This window comes from Peromyscus maniculatus, chromosome 2 (assembly GCF_049852395.1).
Source record: "Peromyscus maniculatus bairdii isolate BWxNUB_F1_BW_parent chromosome 2, HU_Pman_BW_mat_3.1, whole genome shotgun sequence".
In the NCBI taxonomy this organism is placed as follows: domain Eukaryota; kingdom Metazoa; phylum Chordata; class Mammalia; order Rodentia; family Cricetidae; genus Peromyscus; species Peromyscus maniculatus.
The window spans coordinates 42,933,789-42,960,704 of NC_134853.1; the positions used below are offsets into that span (position 1 = coordinate 42,933,789).

The following is a 26,916-nucleotide window of genomic DNA, read 5'->3' on the forward strand; positions in this document are numbered from 1 at the left end:
TCTAGAATTAACATTTTTTTTGACTGAGGTATCCATTTCTTCTATATTGTCTTCAATGCCTAAGATTCTCTTTTCCATCTCTTTTCTCTGTTGGTAAGTTCTGCCTCTGATTTTTCAGTTCAAATTCTTAAATTTTTCATTTCCAGCTATACCTAAGTATAGGTTTTCTTTAGTTTTACCTTCTACTTTCCACATTTCTACTTTCACTTCTTGAACAGTTTTCTTCACTTCTTTTCATTGTTTTTTTTCATAAATTTCACTGATAGATATATTCATATTGTCTGAAAGATGTTAGATTTCATTTATAATAGCTATTTTAAAGTACTTATCTTGTGCTTCAGCTATATTTTATTTCTTGGAACCTAATCTGTGAGCTCTGTTGGACTCTAGTAGAGACACTTTGTGCTGACTGTTATTGACTTTGTGTTTATGCTGGTGTCTAAGACCATGGGTTTGTGATGATTGTAATTCTAGGTGTTAATATCTGGTCTTATCTTTCTTTGATGGTTTTCCTTGGTTTCTGTTGCCCTTTCTGGATGTTAGGAGACTGTGGTGTTTTTGCGTCACGTAGTAGGAAGTGCTTCTGTGTCACTGCCAAGTGTGGCCACTTGGGGTCCAGTGTAAAAAGTATTTCTATGTATCAGAAGATGACATGAAGGAATGAAATAGAGCCAGAAAGTTTGGGAATGAGAGGATCCACCGGAGGGAGAAATGCTGGGTTATGACAAGATAATCTGTGGATTCCCCATTGGAATGGAGGAAGAGAATAAAGGCAGGCCCATGCAGGTCATCTGCTAGAGGGAAGGGGATGACAATGGGGAATTACATTTGGAGAACAAAAAGTAGAGTGCAGATTGTCTGTCTGATACCCTGGCTGAGGTAGCCATTGGGTTTCCAGGGAGAGAGTGCCTCAGGTATTGGTGACTGAGACAAAGGGATAGGATGAGAAAAGAAGGCTGTAGGAGAATGTGTATGTGGTCTTCTGGGAATTGGGACAGGGAAGAAGAAGAAGAAGCAATATCAGGTGGCCTGTAGCAAAGCTGTTGGTTAGATAGGGAATTGGAATTGAAGGATGGGAAAGAGTGAAGATCATTCATCTGATTCTCTAGTCTGTGTGGCCAGAGATTTCCAGGGAGAGAGCTCCTCAGGAGTTTATGGCTGAGACAATGGAAAGGAGATCAAGTTGTGAATTCATGCAAGAAAATAAATATTTGATGTACTTGCAATAAAAGGAATATTGATAAATTTCATTCAATATTCCTAACTTTCAGAGTTTAAATAGAATAGAATGAATGATATTCCTGCATAATAATAAAGTGATGTAGTTCTGGTTTATTAAAACTCAATAAAATATTCTGAAAACTCAGAAGACAGAGATAAACACAGACCTGGGAGAAATATCACTTACCTGGACAGTTGTGAAATTCTGGGAAATATTTTATCTATGTCTCCAAAGAAACTAATGCTACATTTTCAAATACACATGGTGATACATGTGTATATTTTTCACATAATGACAATAGGAACTGAACAGGGGAAAGACAATCAAATGTTCTCACAGCCTGTGCTTCCTATTGGAATACCCTTGGCCATGGTATGTGATATTCTGACATGCTTCAGAGTTTAAGGAAGATATTTCTAAATCAGGATCTTTAGCATCTAATAAAGCATATTTTCCTATCTCTGACAAAAATAACACTATGATGTGTCTGTTCACATCAACACAACCATAAATGACAGGGAAACGACTTGATTTGCAATTAAGTCTGAAGCCTGACATGACTTAAATTACTATTTAATATAAATTCATATATATTTATACAATATATAATTCTACAAATTATAATTTTTATCATTTACAAAGTATATAATATAATAATGAAATATATATATATATATATATATCTTGGGTTTATAGACATCCCAACAGACTATTATGTGCCATTGTATGCACTTCTTTGTTCTTTCTTCTCACAGAGAAAATGAACTTATCATTTCTGAAGTATAGCCTGTGAGCTCCATGGAAGGAGGTTTTCAATTAGCCTTTACTAAGAGAATAAGTAATAAGTAATAAGAATGGTAAGTTAGCTCTTGTATTTGAATTGCTGTAGAAATCTATTATGAATAAAGCTTTGTTTGTAATTAATTGTGCCTATAATGTTAAAAAAGTATAATTAACTCAGTAGTTAAAACTCTTTGTGCTAAGGCACAAATAAAGTTACAGAGTTATTTGGACTGGCCAAATTTTTTTTTTTTTTTTTTTGGTTTTTCGAGACAGGGTTTCTCTGTGTAGCTTTGCACCTTTCCTGGAGCTCACTTGGTAACCCAGGCTGGCCTCGAACTCACAGAGATCCGCCTGGCTCTGCCTCCCGAGTGCTGGGATTAAAGGCGTGCGCCACCACTGCCCGGCAAAAAATTTTTTTGATAGAAATTACTGATAGAAAAATATATAAACATTTATGTAGGTTAGCTTTGCCTAGCATGCCTTTAAACCTAGCACTCAGAAGGCAGAGCCAGGTAGATTGCTGTGAGTTCATGGCTAGCCTGGGCTACCAAGTAAGTTCCAGGAAAGGCGCAAAGCTACACAGAGAAACTCTGTCTTAAAAAAAATAATATAAGCAAATGAAGCACATGACTACTTTTTAAAAAACAGGTCTTAATATAAATATCAGAACTCTTAAAGCAGAAAGTTTAGGGTTCAATGACAAAAGAAGAAAAATCAGATATATTACGAGCCATATATTTAAATAAACAGACTTACAATAGCAGTCATATGTCTTGAGAATCTGATATCTATTTTACAAAATATTGAATAGACAAGGAAAGCCCAAAGAATTCATTGTTGTAAATGTATATAATTTCTCAAGAAAAAGTGAGATTAATGGTAGTTTCCTTTGGTTTCCTTATTTTATCCATCCCTAGAAGGGTCTTGAGAATATCTCCCACACTGGAATGCCAGAGGCTGCATAAGTAACATCTCAGAGCTCAAGGCCACAAGTAGGTATCAATCAACCACAGGATGATTTGGAGCCTGACCTCCTGAGCAGTTGTCAGCTGTGTGTGTCTGAATTGATTAAAAAACTTTTGTGGAAACAGACAAAAATGCCCATCTTTCCAGAGAGGTTTCTCAGTCCCTGAGACATCTATCTCAAGAAAAAGAAAGGAAAAAAAAGAAAAAAGAAAAGAAAAAGCCTTAGGCAAAACATCAGACCAAGGAACTCAACAAACAAACAAAAATAATCAAGAAAAAAGGCAGAAACTTTTGATTTAAATTCTATGGAAAGAAGGGACCAACAAAGCCCCAAATCTGGTTTTGAAAAAGAATTCATTCCACATCCCTGTCAATATTGAGCATAATAAAAAGAAGAAAAGTAAACTCAGCCGGGCGGTGGTGGCGCACGCCTTTAATCCCAGCACTCGGGAGGCAGAGCCAGGCGGATCTCTGTGAGTTCGAGGCCAGCCTGGTCTTCAAAGTGAGTTCCAGGAAAGGTGCAAAGCTACACAGAGAAACCCTGTCTCAAAAAACCAAAAAAAAAAAAAAAGAAGAAAAGTAAACTCATATACTTATTCATAAAACTAATAATGTGAGAATGGTAGATGATAAGCTACCTACAAAGGTCTGGGGTTTTACTCAAGGTCCTCTGTTAGATTCCTAGCACCACTCAAATAGGTAAATGTATAAACTATACAACTACTTTGAAAATAAAACAATGTACTAAAATTAACTCTAGAAAAAAATATAAAGCCCAATAAAATTATAGTGTTACACACATCAGATCCACCGCAATTATTAATGAAAGAATCGGGCCTTCCACTGGCTTTGGCTCCATATTTATCATGTTGTATATTGAGAGAGTATTCCTTTTGAACTCTCAAAAACATGTTAAAATAAAAATGTCATGGCACATAATGCTGAAAGTTTGAGCGTTGACCATTTTCAATTAGAGTTTAAAACCTACAAACAGACTCACCGAGTCAGGTCAGTTCCAGGCAGGTACTGGGAGAAGCGGGCATTCAGTAGGGGAATGAGCCTGAGGTCACACCACCTCTTCTCCCACCGCAGTCCTGGAGATGTGGGCCACGATGAGCAGGAAAGTGTATCCTGAGAAAAGCAACATGTTCAGAAAGTCTGTTCTTCTCTGTGTATATTTTTTGTTCAAACTCCCTTGTGTTTCAAATTCATATCCCCTTTTTCGTTATTGCTTTGTGTGTATGTGTGTACATTCCTAAATACATAAATGCAATCTGCTCAATTCATATTTCTAGTTCATAATCCAGTTCAGTTTCTAGAATGCATGTTTTTAGGGATAACAGTTTTTTATTGGATAATGAATAGATGTGATTTTTTTCCCCAAAAGACACTTTCTCTTGCTCTTAGCATTCTTTAGTTGCCTGTAGTTCTGTATCTGGGGTGGAGACCTCACAAGCCTCAAACTTCCACATTAGCATTGGTATTTTCCATAATATGTTGAAGAAAAATATATTTGAAAAAAAATATTTTTTTTTATTTGATATCTCATTCGAGATACACTGGAAGTGTTATTCTCTGTCAACATCAGAAGCCAATACTGGTTATATGTTCAGTTAAGTTTGATTAAAGAATTGTTGACTTTGTGGCCTGTCTATAAAATGAGTATTAGAATGCAAAAAGTTTTATTTTGCTATAAACTTGAAACTTTGATTACTCAATAGTGCTAAGATTACCTTCAATTATTAATTTATTTCAGTCGGTTAAGGAGAAATAAGACTATTCAGAAGATACTAAGTCCATAGAGCTGTTTACAATACCAGGGAAGTTAGAGTATCAAGTCACACAGAGGTTCCCATATTAGTGACTTATGAGGTCCCCACATTTAGGACACACATTCTTTTATGAGAACCCGTTCATTGGTTGTTAACTATCAGGTGCCTATAGGGAATGGTATGTTAGGGGTAATCAGTACATGACATGGGGACAGTTCTTTATTTAGTTGATATATGTTATTGTGATATGATCTCATGATGTATACCACAAATTTTCAACATGTGTTAAAGTGTCAGTTAAATAAAATGCAACAATGGATTCAGGGATTACATTCCAAAGAGAACTACACTCCTCCTGGTCAGAATCCAAAATTTAGCAAATACATACTCCATTTCCCTTGATATAGGGTCAAGTTATTTAAAATGTCTCATTGGTCCTCTTTACAAAATAGTAGCAAGAATATTAACAATGGATAAGCATGTAATAAGAAATAATTAGGAAAATGCTTAAAATAAAGCCCAGCACCAAGCTTCATGCTACTATTACTATCTCCAAAATCCTAACTGAAATTATACATTTACTTAAAACAACCAATAGATTACATTGCAATCTATTCTAAAAATTAATAATTATATATAATATATAATTATATATACATATATATATGTGTGTGTGTGTGTGTGTGTGTGTGTGTGTGTGTGTGTGTGTGTGTGTAACCCAAGGTTACATGCGTCTTACAATTGTCATAGATCATCTGACAAAAATCTCAACATCAGACATGAGAAGCCTCAATTTGAATTGTTACTATGGAGGTTCCAAGTGACTTCTAAAATAATGTAGACAGTTGTTTTGCCCTATTTTCCTTCTAGAGGTAAGTTCTACTTGCTGAAGACACTGTTCACCTTTGATATAGGATGCAGAGGACAGGAGCTGTATCTGATCAGAAAACTTCCTCTCTAAGCTTTATATTTTATGGTACCAGAAATTCTATGCAAGTTTTTGAGGAAGGAAAGCAACCAGTAGTTAGTCCTACACAGCTATGACACTGTTTAACCACAATAATGAGCAGCATGGCAAGCTATCCCTAAGGGTACAATTGTTGAACTCATCTTAGTTGTAACCATAAGTTGCCTAATAGAATTTAAGATCCACTTAACAAGAAGGAAATCATGCTTCAACAAGAGGTTGAAATCTAGACAACAGCTTGGGGCTATATGTTTGCCACCTCATTAAATGAGCTTAATTCTTAGCTGCATTCTAAATGTTTCTCCTTATACTCATAGGTAAGTGTAGCTCTCATCCCTTTTCAAAGAATCTTTTTGCAACAAAAATCATTATAGACAACAACTGCCCAAAATACAGACACAAAGTAGTTATGGTGTGTACAGTTCCAGTGAAATAGTCTATAATACAACTCTTCTGCCTCTGGCTCAGAGTCCATCTAGGAAGACAGGGTAAGATTGCAGCAACAAAAGAATGTGGAAGCAAATAGTGTCTTCTAGAAATGATATAGAGCCTTCACTTATGAAACCTTGGCAATATGGCTACCTAGTTAAGACATGAACAATGACAGTAGCAACAGATATGCTAATGTCAGAAAGGAATATCTTAAGGTTCCCAATTATAGAAAAAGAACTAGATATAACTAAGGAATGCTGAAAGTAGGAAACATAATCTTTTTAGTGATGAGTTATTTGGTTGATTTACTAGTATCAAGTGGTCAGATCTGAAATCATATACATAACAAGTAGCCTTAAACATACTCAGGAGGCTGAATGTATAAATTTATGCATCTCTCTCTCTCTCTCTCTCTCTCTCTCTCTCTCTCTCTCTCTCTCTGTGTGTGTGTGTGTGTGCGTGTGTGTGTGTGTGTGTGTGTGTGTGTGTGTGTGTGTGTGTCTCCCTCTGTCTCACACACACACATAGAAAAAGAAGCCATGAAATTGAGAGGGAGAAATGGTTGAAATGGAAAGGATTAGAGTGAGTAAAAGAAAGAGGAAATAATTTGTAATTATATTTTAACTAAAAAATAAACATCAGTAATTAGCAAAACTATTTCTAAGCATGAGGCTTATAGGAATAAAATTTCTATAGCTTCACAATAATATTGTTGTTAATGCTGATTATAGTTATCACCTATACTATTTTCTCTGATTTAGTAAATGCTTTGTAAATCTTTTTTTAAGATAAAGATATGCTCATGTTACTGAGTAAATACAAAAGACTGTTAAGTAGCAACAATGCATCATTTGATCATAAGGAGGACTATGGTGTAGTAGCCATACTTTAAAACATAGTCTGGGCAAATAAACAAATCTTGTCAATTAATTATGTCTGTCTATCTACTGCCCTCCTATCAGATGTCAAGGATGCAATGTTAATGAATGGGGATGATTCTTTATGGTTTATGGTAGTCAATCCCATATCAGAAAAAGGATTCTTTATAGATAGACATTCATAAGATATTCATTTGCCGGGGCTCAGTGGTTAAGAGCACTTGCTGCTCTTCCAGAGGTCCTGAGTTCAATTCCTAGCAACCACATGGTGGCTCACAACCATCTGTAATGAGATCTGACACCTTTTTCTGACTTGCAGGCATGCACCGTATATATAATAAAATAAATCTTAAAAAAAAAGAAATTCATTTGCCAAGTCACCCATTCAATAACAGGCAGAGATCATTGATTTCTTCCAACTAACATTTCTTTGATTGGTAAACACATCTATCACAACATATCTAACACTTATAAGCAGAGGTTAAACATTAAAAAGAATAATTTAGAGAAAAGATAAAACCCAAACCACACAAAGATGCAACAAAGAAAGAGAATTACAGAACAATTTCCCTAATGAACATTGATGCAAAAATACTCAACAAAATACTGGCAAACAGAATTTAACAGAACATCAAAAAATTTATCCATTATGATCAAGTAGGCTTCATCCCAGAGATGCAAGATGGTTCAACATATGAAAATCTGTCAATGTAATCCACTATATAAACAAACTGAAAGAAAAAAACATGATCATCTCATTATATGCTTTAAAATTCTTTTACAATATTCAACAACCTTTCATGATAAAGGTCTCAGAGAAAGCAGGAATACAAGTAATTTACCTGAACATAATAAAGGCAATTTACAGCAAGTCAACAGCTAATATCAAATTAAATAGATAGAAACTCAAAGTGATTCCTCTAAAATGAGGAATAAGGCAAGGCTGTCCCCTATCCCCATATCTATTCAATATTCAAAGTTCTAGCTAGAGCAATGTGACACCAAAAGGAGATCAAAGGGATATAAATTGGAATGGAAGAAGTAAAACTTTCACTATTTGCAGACAATATGATTGTATACATAAGTGACCCCAAAAATTCTACCAGGGATTGCTTACAAGTGATAATCACCTTTAGTCATGTGGCAGGATACAAGATTAAGTCAACAAAATCAGTAGACTTCCTATATACAAATGATAAATAAGCTGAGAAAGAAATTAGAGAAATATCATCCTTTACAATATCCACAAATAATATAAAATAACTTGGAGTAACTCTAACCAAGCAACTAAAAGACTTGTATGACAAGAAATTTTAAGTCCTTGAAGAAAGAAATTGAAGAAGATATCAGACAATGGAAAGATCTCCCATGCTCATCAATGAAATATTATGAAATGAAAATATTATGAAAATGGCAGTCTTACCAAAATCAAATACAGAGTCAACGCAATCCCCATCAAAATTCCACTGCAGGTCTTCACAGACCTTGAAAGAATAACTCTCAACTTCATATAGAAAAACAAAAAACCCAGGATAACTAAAACGATCCTTTACAATAAAGCAAATTTGTAGGTGTCACCATCCCTAACTTCAAGCTCTACTGTAGAACTATAGTAATAAGAACACCTTGGTATTGACATAAAAGCTGATTACGTGGACCAATAGATTTGAATTGAAGACATTAATCTATGCACCAAAAACACCAGATTTTGACAAAGGACCCCAAACTGTACCATCGAAAAAATATAGCTTCTTCAACAAATGGTGCTGACATAACTGGATGTCAATATGTAGAAGATTACAAATAGATTCATATTTTTTACAATGCATATAACTAAAATCCAAATGGATCAAAAACCTCAACATAAATCCAGCTACAATGAACCTGATAGAAGAGAAAGTAGGAAGTAGCCTTGAACACATTGGCAAGGAGACCACTTAAAGAATATAACACCAGCATCACAGACACTGAGAGCAACAATTAATAAATGGGACATTCTGAAACTGAGAAGCTTCTGTAAGGCAAAGAACACAGAAAATATGACAAAATGACATCCTACAGAAAGGGAAAACATCTTTACTAATGCCACATCTGACAGAGGGTTGACATCCAAAATATATAAAGAATGCAAAGACCTAGACATCAGAATATCAAACAATCCAATTAAAAAATGGGCTATATATATAAACAGGGAATTCTCAACAGAAAAATCTCAAATAGCCAAAAGACATTTAAGAAAATTGCTCTACGTTCTTAGTCATCAGGAAAATGCTAATAAAGACAACTCTGAGACACCACCTTACACCTGTCAGAATGGCTAAGATCAAAAACAATGGTGACAGCTTATGTTGGAGAAGATGTGGAGCAAGGGTAAAACTCCTCCACTGTTGGTGGAGTGTTAACTTGGACAGCAACTTTGGAAATCAGTATGGCAACTTCTCAGAAAATTGGGAATCAATCTACCGCAATACCCAATAACACTTTTGGGCATATACTCAAGGCATGCTCAATCATACCACAAGGACACTTGCTCAACTATGTTCATAGGAGCATTATTTGTAATAGCCAGAACCTGAAAACAACCTAGATGTCCCTCAACCAAAGAATGGATAGCAAAAGATGTGCTACATAGTACAGTATTACTCATCTGTGAAAAAATAAATAAAAATTGACATTATGAAATTTGCAGGAAAATAGATGGAGCTAGAAAATATCATCCTGAGTGAAGTAACCCAGACTCAGAAAGATAAACATTGTATGTACTCACATGTGTATACTAGATGGAAAGCAAAGAAAATGAGATTATAACCCACAGCTCCAAAGAAGCTAGTTAAAAGAAGATCTCTAAGAGGGATGCATGGGTCACATTAGGAAAAGGAAATAGATGAGATCTCCATGAGTATACTGGGGATGCAGGGGGCAATAGGGCAATAAAGGTTAGGGGACATAGGGTGAGAAAGTGAGGGAACAATATGGTTGAGCTGGGGGAGGGCGGATTGCGAGAATGATGAAAGATATCTTGATAGTGGGAGACATTATGAGGTTTAGGAGAAATTTATTTTTAGGAAAATTTCTAGGAATCCACAAAGAAAACCCCAGATTAGACTACCAGCAATAGCAGTAAGGGTACCTGAACAGGCTTGCCCCAGTAATCAGATTGGTGAATACCCTAACTGTTATCATAGAGCCTTCATCCAGTAACTCATGGGAGCAGATGCAGAGATCCACAGACAAGCACCAGGACAAGCTCCAGTAGTCCAGTCGAAGGGAGGAAAAAGGGGTTATATGAGCAAGACAGGTAAAGATCATGATGGAGAAATCTACAGAGACAACTGAACCAAGCTCTTAGGAATTCACAAACTTTAGACCAACAGCGGAACCTGCATGGGACCAGTCTATGCCCTCTGCATATGGGAGACCATTGTGTAGCTTGGTCTGTTTTAGGGGTCCCTGGCACAATGATCAGGATCTATGCTTGGTGCATGAGGTGGCTTTTTGGATTCCCTTCCATATCATGGGATACCTTGTCCAGTCTTGATGCGGGTTGGGGTTGGGTGGGGGTTGGACCTGCCTCAACTGAATTACTAGGATTTGCTGACTCACAATGGGAGGCTTTACCCTTTTGCAGGAGGGCATGTGGGGTGGGCAAGGGGGGTAAGACTGGGGAAGTGAGAGGAGGGATGCCAGGGGATCTGTGGTTGATATATAAAATTAATTTAAAAACTTTCTTAAATAAAATATAAATAAAAAAGAATGATTTGATTTTTTGTTGGTCATTTATATTCTGTTCACATATTTTGATAGGTTATTTAACAGTGATTTCCCATATTCTGCAAATATGAATTACTCCTTTTGGTTATCATTTTCTATGAATAAATAAGGATATATGAAATAATAGTAAATGATTGAGGCAATGCAAAAATTGAGGACAATAATAGCCATAATTTGTTGCTGCGAGCTACAGAAATATGAGGTAGGAATGCAGCTGACACTGGTAAATCTATACCTGAACGAACCAAGAGCTCTTCCAGAGGGAAGCCAAAAACTCAAGTCTTGGTAACATTTGCTTTTGAATGTATTAGTTGTTTCCTGCAGCAAATTCTTGTGTGCTAGTGAAGCTTTCCAATTTGATTCTTTTCTCAAGAACTTCTAACAGTGTTGTTGACCATTTACTGGGCAGAATGTCCCCTTTACAATTTTGGTATTTGGATAACATTCCCCAGCTGTGTCGACTACAGTCACACAGTCAAGACTCCCTTTTTTTTTTTTCAGGCCTTTGTTCCTCTTTCTAGCAGACTTAGAATCTGTCTTTCTGTAATTATCTTTATTAACCAACTTCTGGCCAGGGCCATCTCTGGACAAAAGTATTTTATCCGAGATACTTCTCAAACATCCAAGGACAGACTGTAGATAGATAAGCATTTAGACTGCAGATAGATAGCATTTGCTCATTGCACCTACAGATAAGAGAAGATAACCTCACTATTCTTAAATCCTTAATTCCTGTTTATTAACACAAGACCCTAATTTAAGAGATTTACTGCTTGCACCAGGTTGGTATTTACTTGGAGGAAAAATGCTTTTAAGAACCAAATGTTACATACTGTGACACAGGTTGCCTAGCAACCCAGAACACTTCTCCTGTCAGAAGATAGGAAAGTGCTGCTCCAAGCTAACCTTGAACTAACAAATTTTTAACTCCTTTTACTTTCACCTTGGTTTACTAAAAAGCTTATTATCTAACTTTATCACACTTAGGAATGCAGTATTGCACACAGATTCCTCTTTTTCCCTTCTTGGATTTCTCTAATTGATTCAAAGTTCCTCTCCTTCCCATTTGACCCTTTCCCTGTAAGAGTTCACTGAGGTTTTTATAACCCGCTCCTTGGAGTACTACTCAGCAGAGAAAAACAATGAAAGCATGAAATTTGCAGGCAAATGGATGGAACTAGAAAAAATTATCCTGAGTGAGGTAACCCAAACCCAGAAAGACAGTCATGGTATGTACTCACTCATAAGTGGATTCTAGATATAAAATAAAGAACAATCAGACCACAACCCATAGAACCATGGAGGCTATATATATAGCATGGAGGTCCCTAGGACGACTGTGGCTTATAATAAATTTTGGTTTTACTCAATTATTGAAAAAAAAATAGCCAAATGAATGGAAACACATGAACTACAAACCAAAGGCTGAGGGGCCCCCAGCTGGATCAGGCCCTCTGAATAGGTGAGACAGTTGATTGGCTTGAGCAGTTTGGGAGGCATCCAGGCAGTGGGACCAAGTCCTGTGCTCATTGCATGAGTTGGCTGTTTGAAAACTGGAGCTTATGCAGGGACACTTGGCTCAGTCTGGGAGGAAGGGACTGGACCTGCCTGGACTGAGTCTACCAGGTTGATCGCAATCCTCGGGGGAGGATTTGCCTTGGAGGAGGTGGGAATGGGGGGTAGGCTGGGGGTAAGGGGAGGGGGTGGGATGGGGGAGAATATGGGAACCCGTGGCTGATATGTAGAACTGAATGGCATTGTAAAATAAAATAAAATAATAAAAAAATAAATTAAAAAAAATGCCAAAGTCAAGAAAAAAAAAAAAAAAGCCTGACAGTCTCTGCCTGGTGTAAACACTTATCTGCTTTTATAACCCTGAAAGAATTCAAGTCTTGTGACCTTGCTTTGGCCAAAGAATTGCTGATTGTATGAGTTTATAAACTGGAAACTCCAGAAACTTGAGAAAGAGAACTAAGATGTAAAAAAGGGAGAACAGCAGAAAAAAGATGCAGAGCATCAGGCAAGAGAGGAGATAAGCATTAGAGCAGAAAAGAGGCTGTGTAGAGATAATTGATTTAGAAGAATAAAGTGAATTGACTGAAAGAGCTCAGTGTACATAGATTCATTCAATACCCCTAAGATTTAATCCTCAGCTGTTTGTTAGATTCTGCCATGGACCCTGAGAAAGGGCTATAAGGGGCTGGACCCCAACCATTCTTGTTAAGTTGGTATAATACTTTCATAACATTGTTAGGAGTCATACATCTGAAAATATGTTATCATTGTAATTTAATACTTTCACAATTTAATATGGAAAGATAATTTTCCTATTTTATACTTCTGTGTAAAAATCATGAAACCTACCCAACTTCAACTTTAAGAAAGATCCAGTCTGATGTATATGTTACTGTAGATCATATTCACAGTTGAATATTTAATATCATTAAAGATAATTCTTATTTATTTTAATCATGAAGATATATAGTTTAGGGCTTCTTTTACTAACAGTTGTCACATATTTATGGTCACTTATATAGTGGCCTAAAACAATAACTAAAAGGTTTTGAGAAGCACATTTTCCAGAAATTTACTTCACAATATCAAGAATTTTGTTTTCTTCAAATATTAAGCAGGTGCATCTAACAGGAAGTGTTTACATATTAATTGCTTACAACAGAATTTTCTCCAACACTTAATACGCTTACATAATGGTGTTGAAAAACAATCAAATTGACCAAATATATCTGAATATGGAACAAAATGCCAGTCCAGATATATTTAAAATAAGTAGGCATAGAAAACTGACTCTGGGTATAAGGATGAGGAAAATATTTTCAAAGTTGTGTTATCTGACTCTCTGAGTAAGTGTTATTTTCTCAAAACAAATTTCTTCATTTTGCCTCTAGGAGGGAAATTAAGCATTGGGTTTTGGTTCAGGTAACTCTGCTTCAGTAAAACAAGAGATATATGTGTCCTTGAAATTGGTGACATTTTTGTTCATGAAGGAATAGACATTACAAAATAGCAACCTAAATTTCATATTTAAGGCTTGATTTCTCTTGGATTTTAAAGAGTTTTCATAAGGATATTTCAGCAAAACAATATCCAGTTACTCAAAATTTGTTTTAAAAATAATACATAGATCTTCAAAATGCAGTTCCATATAATCTCTTTGTTTTTAAACAAAGTTATAATAACTGTAAATTTGAGAGTAGAGAGAATTCCTAGTCTCCCCTACTGTATTGAAGCTTATCCACAGCATGGAAGGGAAATTGAGTTGAGCCAGCTGCACTCAGGTCAGTCAGCAGAATCAATAGATGTCCTCAAGAGGAGCAAAACCACATTTGGTAGTAGTCTTACAGCTTTCAGATCTCAACTACATCCATGTTCAGAGTCTTCACAGCTCTCTAGTTCTTTCATTCTTTACATCAAACTTGATTAAAATTCTTGAGCTCAGAAACCATAATTAACTTCTCCCTATAATACCCCATAAAATGCCTCTATAGAGTTCAGCAAGACTTCATTTAATGGAAATAGACAAGAACTTTCTCATTATAAATGTGCTTTATTTAAATTTTCATGTTGATTATTCTTCTTTACATAACCATTATAAGCTTTCATTACAGTAAAATATATCCAGCAATGTAATAATATATTCCAATATGAATGATGAGAATAATAATACAATGTGAATGAACCTATATCAGTATAGAATGTATGTGGTATGTGGTATTCAAACTCTATACAACTGTCTATGCTAAAAACAGTGAGGCTGCAAAATTAGTAATTGCTATGCCCAAATGGTAGGTTTCTAAAGAATGTCATTGTAATTTTATTATAAAGCAAGGCAATGAGTAGAAAAGAAACCATAATGATTCCTTTCCTTAAACCTTTAATCATGATTTCTCTACTTGCCATTACTATAGAGGAAGTAACAGACTTTAGACAAAATCTAGATTAAGAACATGGGATACTTTTTCTGTCTTATGAACATAACTAATGAGGATCTCAGAGGAAACCTGAAAGATTGGAGGATGCACAGGATAACTGACTAACTGGCAAATATTTGTTCCATCTCTTCTGGTGGTTATCCAGAGGAGGCCTTTCTTGTTGCCCCTATCAAATCACACAGAATACATGGACTGAAGTTTAGGGCCTGTGAATCTCAGGCAAACACTTGAATGGAGCTGTCAGCAATGAAAAGATACAGTTGGACACATCAACAGCACAAGCACAGTAAATGAGGATAATGGGCATCAAGGAAAGGATGTTCAGCAAAAAAAGTGTGTGTGTGTGTGTGTGTGTGTGTGTGTGTGTGTGTGTGTGTGTGTGTAATGGGGCAAGGGAAGCTCAGTGGAACATCACTTGCCTAACATGCATGATGCCCTTTATTCAACTAAGCAACACAGACAGTCAGACATACACACCCACACCTCCACACACATACCCACAAACATACACACAAACACAATCATTTGTAACAAGGATTATATCACTGTTTCTTTGTGTGTTTAACTATTTTGATCACTTGAACACCACAGTTTTCAGATCTTGGTATCATCAGATCAGTGTTTTGGTTTTATCTATTATAAAACAGTTATTTCTGCTGTAAGTAAAATTTAATGGAATTTTAATGAACTATATCCAGAAGTTGTTGGACTGATAAGAGACTTATGTTTCCACCAATAGCCATTGCTCTTATAAATGTTCCTCACAACATTTAGACTGACAACTGTGGAACTTGTATGGGGCCAGACCAGACCCTCTGCATACAGGAGACAGTTGTGTAGCTTGGTCTGTTTGAGGGGCCCCTGGCAGTGGGATTAGGATATATCCCTGGTGCATGAATTGGCTTTCTGGAGTCCATTACTCATGGTGGGATGTCTTGACTACCTTTGATGCAGGAAGGAGGGCCTTGGTCCTGCCTAAACTGAATGTATCAGGCTTTGCTGACTCCCCATGGGAGGCCTTATCCTTTTGGAAGAAGGAACAGGGTGTATTTTGGGGAAGGGGAAGGCTGGGGGAGAGTGAGAGGAGGGATGAGAGGGGGATCTGTGGTTAGTCTGTTGTGGGCGCCATGGGCCCTAGCCCCCGACTGTGAGTGGCTGCCGCCTTGCTTGCTGACCTTGACCACATGTCCTCCCTATTCAGATTCCCTGCCGGTATCCACCCTTCTGAATGCTTAAGGGAAGTTCCTTGTTTGTGTATCCTGCATATTGGGCGTTAACAACTTAGATACAAGAATGTAGAACATTGGGTCTGGAATGTAGACCATTGGTAGCGAACTTCTGCCCTCTGGGGATCCTCCATTTGTGTTATAAGCCTGTATTTAAGGTTTCTTCCCTCTTTCAATAAAGGGGCATTCGGCATTCGGCCATGGCGATTGACTCGCTGTCTCTTGTCTCTGTTTTTAATCTGCAGCCCTTCGCTCGGACATGGTGAACGGGTATCGGTAATGTGGGCATTACCGCTACAGTCTGTAAAATGAGTAATAAAGTTTTTAAAGAAAAAATTCTACATGAACAAGGGTGGTTAGGAACACTGTGATGATATTTTATTTTGTGATGAAATGTGGTTATATGTTAGTTGTGCTTTGATAAATAAAGCTTGACTGGAGATTGGGCAGGGTGGGGGGAAGGACATCTATTTAAAGTAAGCAATGTTAGGCAGCACATGCAATTAATCCATCACATATCAGGCAGGGTCTCTGTGTGTTCAAGGCCATACTAGGGAAGAGAGCCAAGGGTGGTGACACATACCTTTAAATTCAGTACCAACCATAGAGACTTGGAGGTCTGTACAGACAGTCAGTCACAAGGAAGTGAGGTAGCTGGGCTAAGAGCCAATAAGAGGACAGAAAAGCAAGGCATAGAAAGGTGTGGGTAGATAGGAAGTAGCTCACATTTAGAAGCTACAGAGTGGGTGAAGTAAGGCAGCTGGCAGCATCTCACTATTTCCCTGATCTCTCTAAGGCTTTCATCCCTATATTTGGCTCTGTGTTTTTATTTAATAAGACCATTTAGAAATTCATCTACAGAACACCACAAAACATGGCCCACAGAATCAACTGACTGTAACCCATGGTGACTTTCAGAGATCATGGAGCCTGTAGGGGTCTGATCTAGGTTTTCTGCATTTATGTATTGTCAGTGTAGCTTTCTGTTCTTTTGGGGTTCCTAACAATGGGAGCAGGAACTGTCTCTGAATCTTTTGCCTGCTTTTGGGACCCTTTTCCTTATAGTGGGTTGCCTCATTCAGCTTTGATGTGATGATATGTTCCTGGTCATATTGTAGTTTGTTATGCCTTCTTTGGTTGACATCTATGGGAGTCCTGCTCCTGTCTGAGGGGATGCAGGGGGCATGGCCCTTTGTGGAGGGGAGAGAGGGGAAAATGGAGTTGTGATGTAATATGAGAAAAGAATTTAAAAAGAAATTAAGAAGTAATGGATAAAGAATGTGTGTTAAATATACACAATGGAATTTTACTCAACCATAAAGGAGATGGGGTAGAGGATTTATATTCTTTGTAAGAAAATAGATAGAACTATTTTAGGCTTATTAACTTATTTCACTTAACAAGATAGACTGTCTTGTTAAGTGAAATAAGTCAGTGTCATGCAGATATGTAAGCGTGTTTTCTCTCATATATAGAACCTAGGGTGGAAAAGGTAGGAAGATAAAAGGGAGGCAGTTATGGATATGGAATAATAAAAAGTGATGGAGAAGAGGATAATAAAAGGTGACAGAAGGGTGTATGTAATCATGGAATGCCATATACAAGTGTGGAAACATTGTAATGAGAGACTCCTTACTGTTTACAAATAATATATATTAATAAAAAATTGAAAAAAACCTTCTTTCATGCTATAAGTTAAAAAATGTTCCTAATTACAAAATAAATGAATAAATAAATTTGATAATAAACCTGAAAAACCTATGTCATCCAGCTATAGAATAATGCCAATATAATGAGAAACATCAAAAGTTGCTTGGACTTGCAAATGTTTAAAGGTAGTCTTTTGAAATAAAATTCATAATTAGATCATTATTTCTAATATTGAATGATTAGTGCTTTTTTAGAGATCAGAAAAATAAATATGTATTACATGTCAATTTTGCCAGTTCATACTTAAGTCTACTTGAAACCAGAGAGAACAGTTTTTTTAGAATGATTTTTTAATGCTAAAATAAGAAATATCAAAAATATTTAATAAAAATAACTAATTTACTCAGAAACAAATGTGGAAAATAAACACTAAAAATTCAATTTAATTCATTAAAGCTAATGTACTAAATGCATATTTTGTTGATTATAAATGTAGTTCATTGTTCCTTATCATAATGTATATGCTAGATTTTTCTTTCCTTGTAGTAATTCCATGATATGCATAAAGTTTACAAAAAATGACAAACTATGGTTATATTTGGCTAGCTGGTATCAAAATGAAAGTCAAAAATGATGTTAAATCATATAGTTCATGAAACTCTATGTTGCATGCAATGCCCTAAAATGATGTTATCCCTCTGAGTGTCTTAGTCCAAAGTCTCCAACACTTATAGAGGATTTAAGAATGCATTCCTGGAAAAAGGGATGAATATCACATAAAATAACTGTCTGTTTGTTTTTCCTTCTGACTTATCACTTAAATGATAGTGAACTCACTGAGGAGTTCAGGTTTACCAGAAAAATTAGACTCAGCAATAGTACTAGCAAATCACCAGAACAGGTATATTCTGTTTTTAGATCATCCTTATTAATAAGTCTCAACTGTGTCCAGCTGTCTTACTGTGTTGTTTGGATGGTAGTTGAGGTGCAAGCCACTGTCACAAAGAGGAGAAGAGGTACCACTGCTTTGGTCACTTGGAGCACCTGCAGGAGACAAAAGCATAATATAATGTCATGCTGTTCTAGAATGACTTTGTCTAGTTCATATTATTTTCAATAATAATATGAAAATTGACCCTCCCATTTCCCTATGTTCTCATCCCCCACTCCTCGCCCTCTGCCACACCCCCACACCCAGTCCACTCATGTAGATCTCATCCACTTCTCCTTCACAGGGTCATTCATGTGTCTTTCCTAGGGTCTTTCCCTGTTAGCTAGCCTTTCTAAAGTTGTGGGTTGCAGTCTGGCCATCCCTTCCCTCATATTTACTATCCACTTATGAGTGAGTACATACTTTGTTTGTCCTTATGAGTCTGGGTTACCTCACTCAAGATGATATTTTCTAGTTCCATCCATTTGCCTGCAAATTTCATGATATCATTGGTTTTTTTAGTGCTGAGTAGTATCCCATTGTGTATATGTGCCACATTTTCTTTATCCATTCTTCAGTTGAGGGGCATCTAGGTTGTTTCCAGTTTCATGCTATTATGAATAATGTTGATATGAACAGAGCTGAGCATGTGTCCTTGTGGGAAGATTGAGCATTCCTTGGGTATATACCCAAGAGTGGTATAACTGGGTCTTGAGGAAGACATATTCCCAATTTCCTGAGAAACCACCATACTGATGTCCAGAGTGGTTGTACAAGCTTGCATTCCCACCAACCATGGAGGAGTGTTCGCCTTGGTTCACATCCTCTCCAACTTAAGCTGTCTTCAGTGTTTTTGATCTTAGTCATTCTAACAGGTGAAAGATGGTATCTCAGAGTTGTTTTGATTTGCATTTCCCTGATGACTGAAGATGTTGAGCAATTCCTTAAATGCCTTTCAGACACTTGAAATTCTTCTGTTAAGAATTCTCTGTTAAGCTCTGTTGCCCATTTTTTTTAAATGGATTGTTCAGATCCACCACCAGGCACCCGGCTGAGCTCTGGGAATCCAATTGATGAGAGAGAGGAGAGATACTGCAGGTGAGGGACATTGAGATCATGATGGGAGGACATGCAGAGATGACCAGCCACACTAGAGGAAGCCCATGAATTGTGGACTGGTGGCTGTGGAGCCCCCATGGGACTGGACTAGGCCCTCTGGATATGGAAGACAGTTGTTTGGCTTGAACTGTTTGGGAGGCACCCAAGCAGGGGGATTAGGATCTGTCCCTGGTCTATGGACAGGCTTCTGGAATCTGGTGCCTGTGGTGTGATACCTTGCACAGCCTTTGTACAGTGAGAAAGGGCTTGGACCTGCCTAGGCTCAATGTGCTGGGTTTTGCTGACTCTGCATGGGAAACCTCAATTGGGGGGATGTTGGGAAGTGAGGTGGCTTGGGAAAGAGGACTAGGGAGTGGGAGGAGGAGAGATCTGTGGATAGTATGTGGAGTTAGTAGAAAATTTCTTAATAAAGAAAAATGAAAGAAAAAATAATATGAAAATTGAAAAATAAAACACAAAGAAATTTGATTTACACCAAAGCTTGGCAATAATATAAGTCTTGGTAAAGAGAGAGAGAAAGAGAGAGAGAGAGAGTCTATTTTGAATTTCAGAAACATCAGACTTTCTTAAAAATATTGTATTCTGTTTTTTCCCATTCCTCATTCCAAGAGAAGCCAGAAGATAGTACAAGATCTTCTAGAACTGGAGTTAGAGAAGGTTGTAAGCCATAGCAGTGTGTTAGAAATAAAATCGGTGTCCTCTCAAGAGCAGCCAGGGTTATTAAATGCTGAGCCAATTCTCTGATCCCTCTACTCAGACTTTTAATATTGAAATGTTTTGTTAATCTGTAAAGTTTTATTTTATGCTTTGTTTCAAAGTATGGACTAATTCTATCAATAGAAACTAGTTTCATATGTGCTCTTAGTATGTATTCACAAATCCTCACCAAATCTATTTAATTTTGTGACATTACAAAGCACAAATATGCATTCAAATTTTATGAAAAATATAGTAACACATATTTTAAATTTAATAATTAATTTAATCAATCAATCATTCTAATCAATTTAAATCATTGAATAATGTACTAAAGGTACACAATTTTCAAAGATGTCATGTATAGAAATTACATGCTTCCTGACTTCTGATTCTTCACTGTGACCAGACATTATTACTTTGGAATTTCTAATGTATTTGACCAACCAATTATTTTTTGAAAAGTCACAGTTGAGTTTAAGCACCAAATTTCTTAGGAAGGTTTTACTTCCTAACATGATACATTCAAGACTTTTTTTTATTATTATTACTCAAAATGCTACAGATTTCCTGCAGCTAAGAAGTCATTTGCCTGGATTAAATTTGTCCACTCTCCAAATGCAAATTTTTTTAGTTAAGGGGCTAGAGTAATGACTCAGTGGTTAAGAGCACATGCTACTTTTGCAGAAGTCCTGGGTTCAATATGCAGCACCAGCATGGCAGTTCAGAGACAGCTGTACCTCTAGTTCCAGGGAATATGACATTTTATGGTCTCCCTGAACATTAAAAGCTCATGGTGTGCTTACATGCAAGCTTATGTATGTATATACATACATATATAAAACAAGAATAAACAATAATTTCTCTTAAAATTTACACTTTATTTTTGTATTTTGTGTAAATTTTAAATATATTTTTTATTTTTATAACATTATTTTATTGTCATAATTTTGAAATATATCCATTTTAACTTGAATATGTTTACATGTTTTAATGTGATATCATCAAATGATACCTACTTATTGAAAACACAAAATATCAAATTCTGTGACTGTATTTTAAATTATCATAGAGAAAAAAATAAAATTATAAATAAATACACAAAGAATCCAGCTATAATTTTAATGATGTATACTTATATCAGAAAAATTTAGTGGAATAGAAATTTAAATTAAACAAGCATTAAATAATTACAAGTAAAACAAAAGTTATATAGCAGTTAATTTTATGGCAAGAACTATGTAGAAAAGAGGAGAAAGTAAAATTAGCAGTGTCAAGAAGGCTAATAGATACTAAAGCAAAAACTGAAAAGATGTTATTGTAAGTTAATATTAATAAATTAATATCTTCACTTGATTGAGAAGTAGCATGAAAAGAATCTAGCTAATTTTATAAAAAAAATAACTACAAAGAATAATGCATTTATTCTAGAGACTAAGTAATACAAAAGAATACTGACATTCCATTCTAAATTTAATTTTTATTAAAGAATTAAGAAAATTGTGGTACACAAGAGTGAATTTCATTATATAAAATTGAATCTAACATCGGTGTTCACAATAGATAATTGGAACCATATTATGGCCCACACCTCTGGCAGAAGCCTCTTTTTCCACCAGAGGCTAGGCCAGTATCCCGAATCCCAGATAAGACTGCTCCCCAAACCACCAGCACTTGCCCAGCATAACTCCAATTGCCCTTCCTCTCCTCATCACTATGTCCTGACCCACACCTCTGCCAGAAGGCTTCTACTCCATCCAAGGCCAGGAAAGAACCCTGATCCCCAGAGGTCACACCAGCATCCTGAATCTTAGAGACCAAGGCTAAATCCCTGAAAAACAGGCAGAAGCCTCCTACCACACCAGAAGCCAGAATTACATCTGAATCCCAGACAACTCTCTGCCCAAATCAGAGGCCATGCACATTCATAGCCAGAATATCAGACCCAAATATGGGGAAGAATTCCCTGGTAGATCAGAGGCCACCTAAGCCATCAGACATCTAGCTTAACAACAAGCTGAGGAATCCAATAAACAAGAGAAGAAACAGAAACAAAGGAAAAAAAAACCACTCATCCAACAAAGAATAATTTTGAAAAACTGGCAACTAGATTTATGATCATTCCAAATTCAGATGTCTAAACATATGTGAAAGAACACAAACAACAACACCCAGAGCAATAAGTCACAACCAGAACACAGCTATCTCAGTACAACAAACCCTGAATATTCCAACAGTTGAACTAAAAGAAAATAATCTTAAAACCAAATTTATGATGATGATAGAGGTCCTCAAAGAGGAGAAGTAAAACTTCCTTAAATCACCCTAGGAAAAGAAAGCCACATAATTGGAATAAGTCAGCAAATCCCTTAAAGAATGACAAGAAAGCCAAGAAAAATCATACAAGCATACAAACACCTGAAGAAAATTGTTCAAGACATGAAAATCTAAATAAAATCAATAAAGGAAAGACAAATTGAGGGAATTCAGGAAATAGAATATCTGGAGAAGTGAATAGGAACTATAAACACAAACATCACCAAAGAATTCAAGAAATGGAGGAGAGACTCTAAGGTGTTGAAGATACAATAAAAGAAATAAATTCATTTATCAAAAAAAAAATGTAATATCTAAAGGACTTCTAACACAAAACATCCAGGAAATCTGGGACACATGAAATAAAACAAAACAGAATAATTTGAAAAAAAAAAGAATGCACAGTAAAAAACCAACAAAATATATTTAACAAAGCCATAGAAGGAAATTCCCCTAAGCAAACATGCCTATAAAGGTAGAAGAAGCTTAGAGAACACCAAATAGTTTGATCAGAAAAGAAAGCCCCCATATCACATAAAAATCAAAACACAAAAATACAGAACAAAGAAAGAATATTACAAGCTGCAAGGGAAAAAGGCCAAGTAATATCTAATGGCAGACCTATAAGAGTTACAACTAACTTGTCAGCAAAGTCCATAAAAGCCAAAATGGCCTGGACGGACTTGCTGCAGACTCTAAGAGACCATGGATGCTAGCCCAGACTACTATAGCCAGAACACCTTATAAGAAATTTCATGACAAAGTATAATTTAAACTATGTCTAACCAAAAATCCATCCCTAGATTTCTAGTTACTAAAAATATAGTTCCAATCTATGGTAATTAAATACACTCATGAAAACACAGGCAATAGATAGTCTCACACCAGAAATCCAAAGAAGGGAAACATGCACACACACACACACACACACACACACTACCACCACAACCAACAACATAATAACAGGAATAAACAATCCATGGTCATTTATAAGTCTCAATATCAGTAGACTTGGTTAGCAAATGAAAAGAAACAATCCAGCAGAATGGAAATGAAAACAGGATCTACCCTTCTGCTGCATACAAGAAGCACACCTCAATATTAAAAACAGACATTACCTCAGAGCAAAGGGTTGGGAAAAGATTTTCTAATCAAATGGACCTAACAAGAAGTGGATTTAACTATCCTAATATCTAACAAAATAGAATTTAAACAAAAATTAATCAAGAAGAGACAAAGAAGGATATTTCAAACTCATTAAAGGAAAATCTAACAGTATGAAGTCTCAATTCTGAATATCTCTTCCCAAAGTGCCAAGGCATTCAGATTTGTAAAAGGAACATTATTAAAACCACACATGGGGGGGGGGACGATTCAAGATGGCGGAGATAAGCAGACGCAGGTAGGCCTGTGGCAGCGGCCCACGGAGGTAGACCGGTCTGGTAGCGGCGGCCAACAGGGACATTCAGGCCCGGCGGCAGCTGGCAGAGACATTCAGGCCCAGCGGCGGGCCACAGAAGTAGACAGGCCATGCGGCGGAGACAGGTGGACGCAGGTGGGTCCGCGGTGGTGGACAGGCCTGGTGGCAGGGGCCAACAGGGACATACAGGCCCAGCGGCAGCCGGCAGAGACATATAGGCCCGTGGCAGCCCGCAGAGGTGGATGGGCCCAGCAAAAGTGACAAGCAGAGGTAGGTAGGCTAGCAGCGGCAGCTGGCAGAGACATACAGGCCCTTGGCGGCCTGCAGAGGCAGACAGACCCAGCGGCAGCTGACAGGGACTTACAGGCCTGGCGGCGGAGTAAAGCGGACGCAGGTGGGCCTATGGCGGTGGGCTGCAGGGGTGGACAGGCCCGGGGACAGAGACAGGCGGATGCAGCTTGGAACGGGGATGCCCCTAGCCCCAACACCTGGGGAAGAGGCTATCTCCATGGGTCGGAACCAGGGCGAGTCTGGGCACTCTGTCTGGGGACAACCCAGGGCCCAACTGCTGATCCTGTGAAACCCAACAACTTGGAGGTGTTGGTGAGACTACCCTACTCAGCTGAAACCCATCTGGGAGAGGATTCAGATGCCTACAGTTGGAAGTCTGAAGAAACAAGATCAACTGAGGAGTTGACAAATAAACAAAACGTGACCTGGGAACACAGAAGAAGGCGCTACCCAGCCACTAAACCAGATCACCAGAATCATAAGTATATAATTCACCGACTGAAATCAGCTGTCCCTGAATAAACAGCCCAATAGCACCAATTTAACCAAGAACCCCTACAAAACCAAGACTAAAAATTAGAACAAGAGAGGCACTCTCAGACACAGACACCACCTGCACCGCACAGAGGAAAAGATGAGTAGACGCCAGCGCAAAAATACAGGCAACAACATAAAGACCTATATGGCAACATCAGAACCTAGTGATTCTACACCTGCAAGACCTAAACATACCATGACAGAAGAAACAGAAGAAATCAACCCTAAAAATGACTTTAAGAAGATGATAGAGGCCCTTAAAGAAGAAATAAAACATTCCCTCAAAGAGGAAATAAAAACTTCCCTTAAAGAGGAAATGAAAAACTCCATTAAAGAGGAAATAAAAAACTCCCTTGAAAATGGAAGAAAAAATGAACAAAAAATGGGAAGAAATCAAAGAAAGCCAAGAAAAAGCAATTAAACAGATGAAAGAAACATTCCAAGATCTGAAAAATGAATTTGAGACAATAAAGGAAACACATGCTGAGGGAATGCTGGAAATAGAAATCCTGACTAAACGAACAGGAACTACAGAAACAAGCATAATCAACCGATTGCAAGAAATGGAACAGAGAATCTCTGACACTGAAAACACGATAGAGAAAATAGATTCGTCAGTCAAAGAAAACACTAAAGACAAAAAAGTCTTAACACAAAATGTCCAGGAAATCTGGGACACCATGAAAAGACCAAACCTAAGAATAATAGGGATAGATGAAGGAGAAGAATACCAACTCAAAGGCACAGAAAATATATTCAACAAAATCATAGAAGAAAACTTTCCTAACCTAAAGAAAGAAATACCTATGAAGATACAAGAAGCTTACAGAACACTGAATAGGCTGGATCCAAAAAAAAAGTCCCCTTGCCAGATAATAATCAAAACACTAAACACACAGAACAATGAAAAAATATTAAGAGCTGCAAAGGAAAAAGACTAAGTAACATATAAAGGCAAACCCATCAGAATAACACCAGACTACTCAATAGAGACTATGAAAACTAGAAGATCATGGACAAATCTCATGCAGACACTAAGAGACCACGGATGCCAACCCAGACTATTATACCCAGCAAAACTCTCAATCACCATAGGCGGAGTAAACAAAATATTCCAGGATAAAACCAGATTTAATCAATACCTGTCCACAAACCCAGCCCTACAGAAAGCACTAGAAGGGAAAATTCAACCCAAAGAAGCTAAACACATCCATGAAAAATCAAACAATAGATAATCCCATACCAACATACACCACAGAAGGACAACACAACACAATCACAAAAAATAACAGGAATTAACAATCACTGGTCATTAATATCCATCAATATCAATAGTCTCAACTCACCTATAAAAAGACATAGGCTAACAGAATGGATAAGAAAACAGAACCCATCCATCTGCTGCATACAAGAAACACACCTTAACTTCAAAGACAGACACTACCTCTGAGTAAAGGGCTGGGAAAAGGCTTTCCAAGCAAATGGACCTAAGAAACAAGCTGGTGTAGCTATCCTAATATCTAGAGAAAAAGGATGTTTCAAAAGAGAAGAAGTCTTGTGGCAATGCCTCAGTGGTCCAGGTAACTACCAGAACTCGGAAATCCGAGACGGAGACTAAGGCAGCAGAGACGAAACACATAGATGTACATACAGGAAATAATAAAGAAAAAGTCAGTAAAGCCAAGAAGAACAAAAGAAAGGTGGATGCTGAAGCCCATCTGTCAGATGAGCCTGTGAACGAGGAACCAGTGACAAAAAAGAAAAAAAAAAGATGGAAAGCAATTCCAAAAATAGTACTGAGGTGCCAAAGGATGACAGCAAGACAGAGGCGACTAAGGGGGACAATAAAAAGCAAAATACTTCCATTAAAAAAGGTGCAAAGAAGAAACCTCAAAAAGGTAAATCAAGTGAGAAGAGCAGCAGACCTGCTTGCAAGACTCAGAAGGAGACGGCTCAGCAGAGCTTCCTTCCATGGAGCTGGCTCAGGAG

The 26,916-nt window shown here is 37.1% G+C and overlaps 1 protein-coding gene across 11 annotated transcripts in view; it reads right to left on the reverse strand.

Annotated features, from left to right (window-relative positions):
* Sntg1 (syntrophin gamma 1) overlaps window positions 1-26,916 on the reverse strand; it is a 925,417-nt gene that overhangs the window by 393,251 nt on the left and 505,250 nt on the right. For all 11 annotated transcript variants that reach the window (XM_076564008.1, XM_076564009.1, XM_076564007.1 and 8 more), the window contains 2 exons: window positions 18,579-18,661; window positions 3,972-4,102 (listed from right to left, as the gene is read on the reverse strand). In XM_076564008.1, coding sequence (XP_076420123.1) covers window positions 3,972-4,102; window positions 18,579-18,661 — 214 coding nt within the window. The remainder of the gene's footprint in view (window positions 1-3,971; window positions 4,103-18,578; window positions 18,662-26,916) is intronic.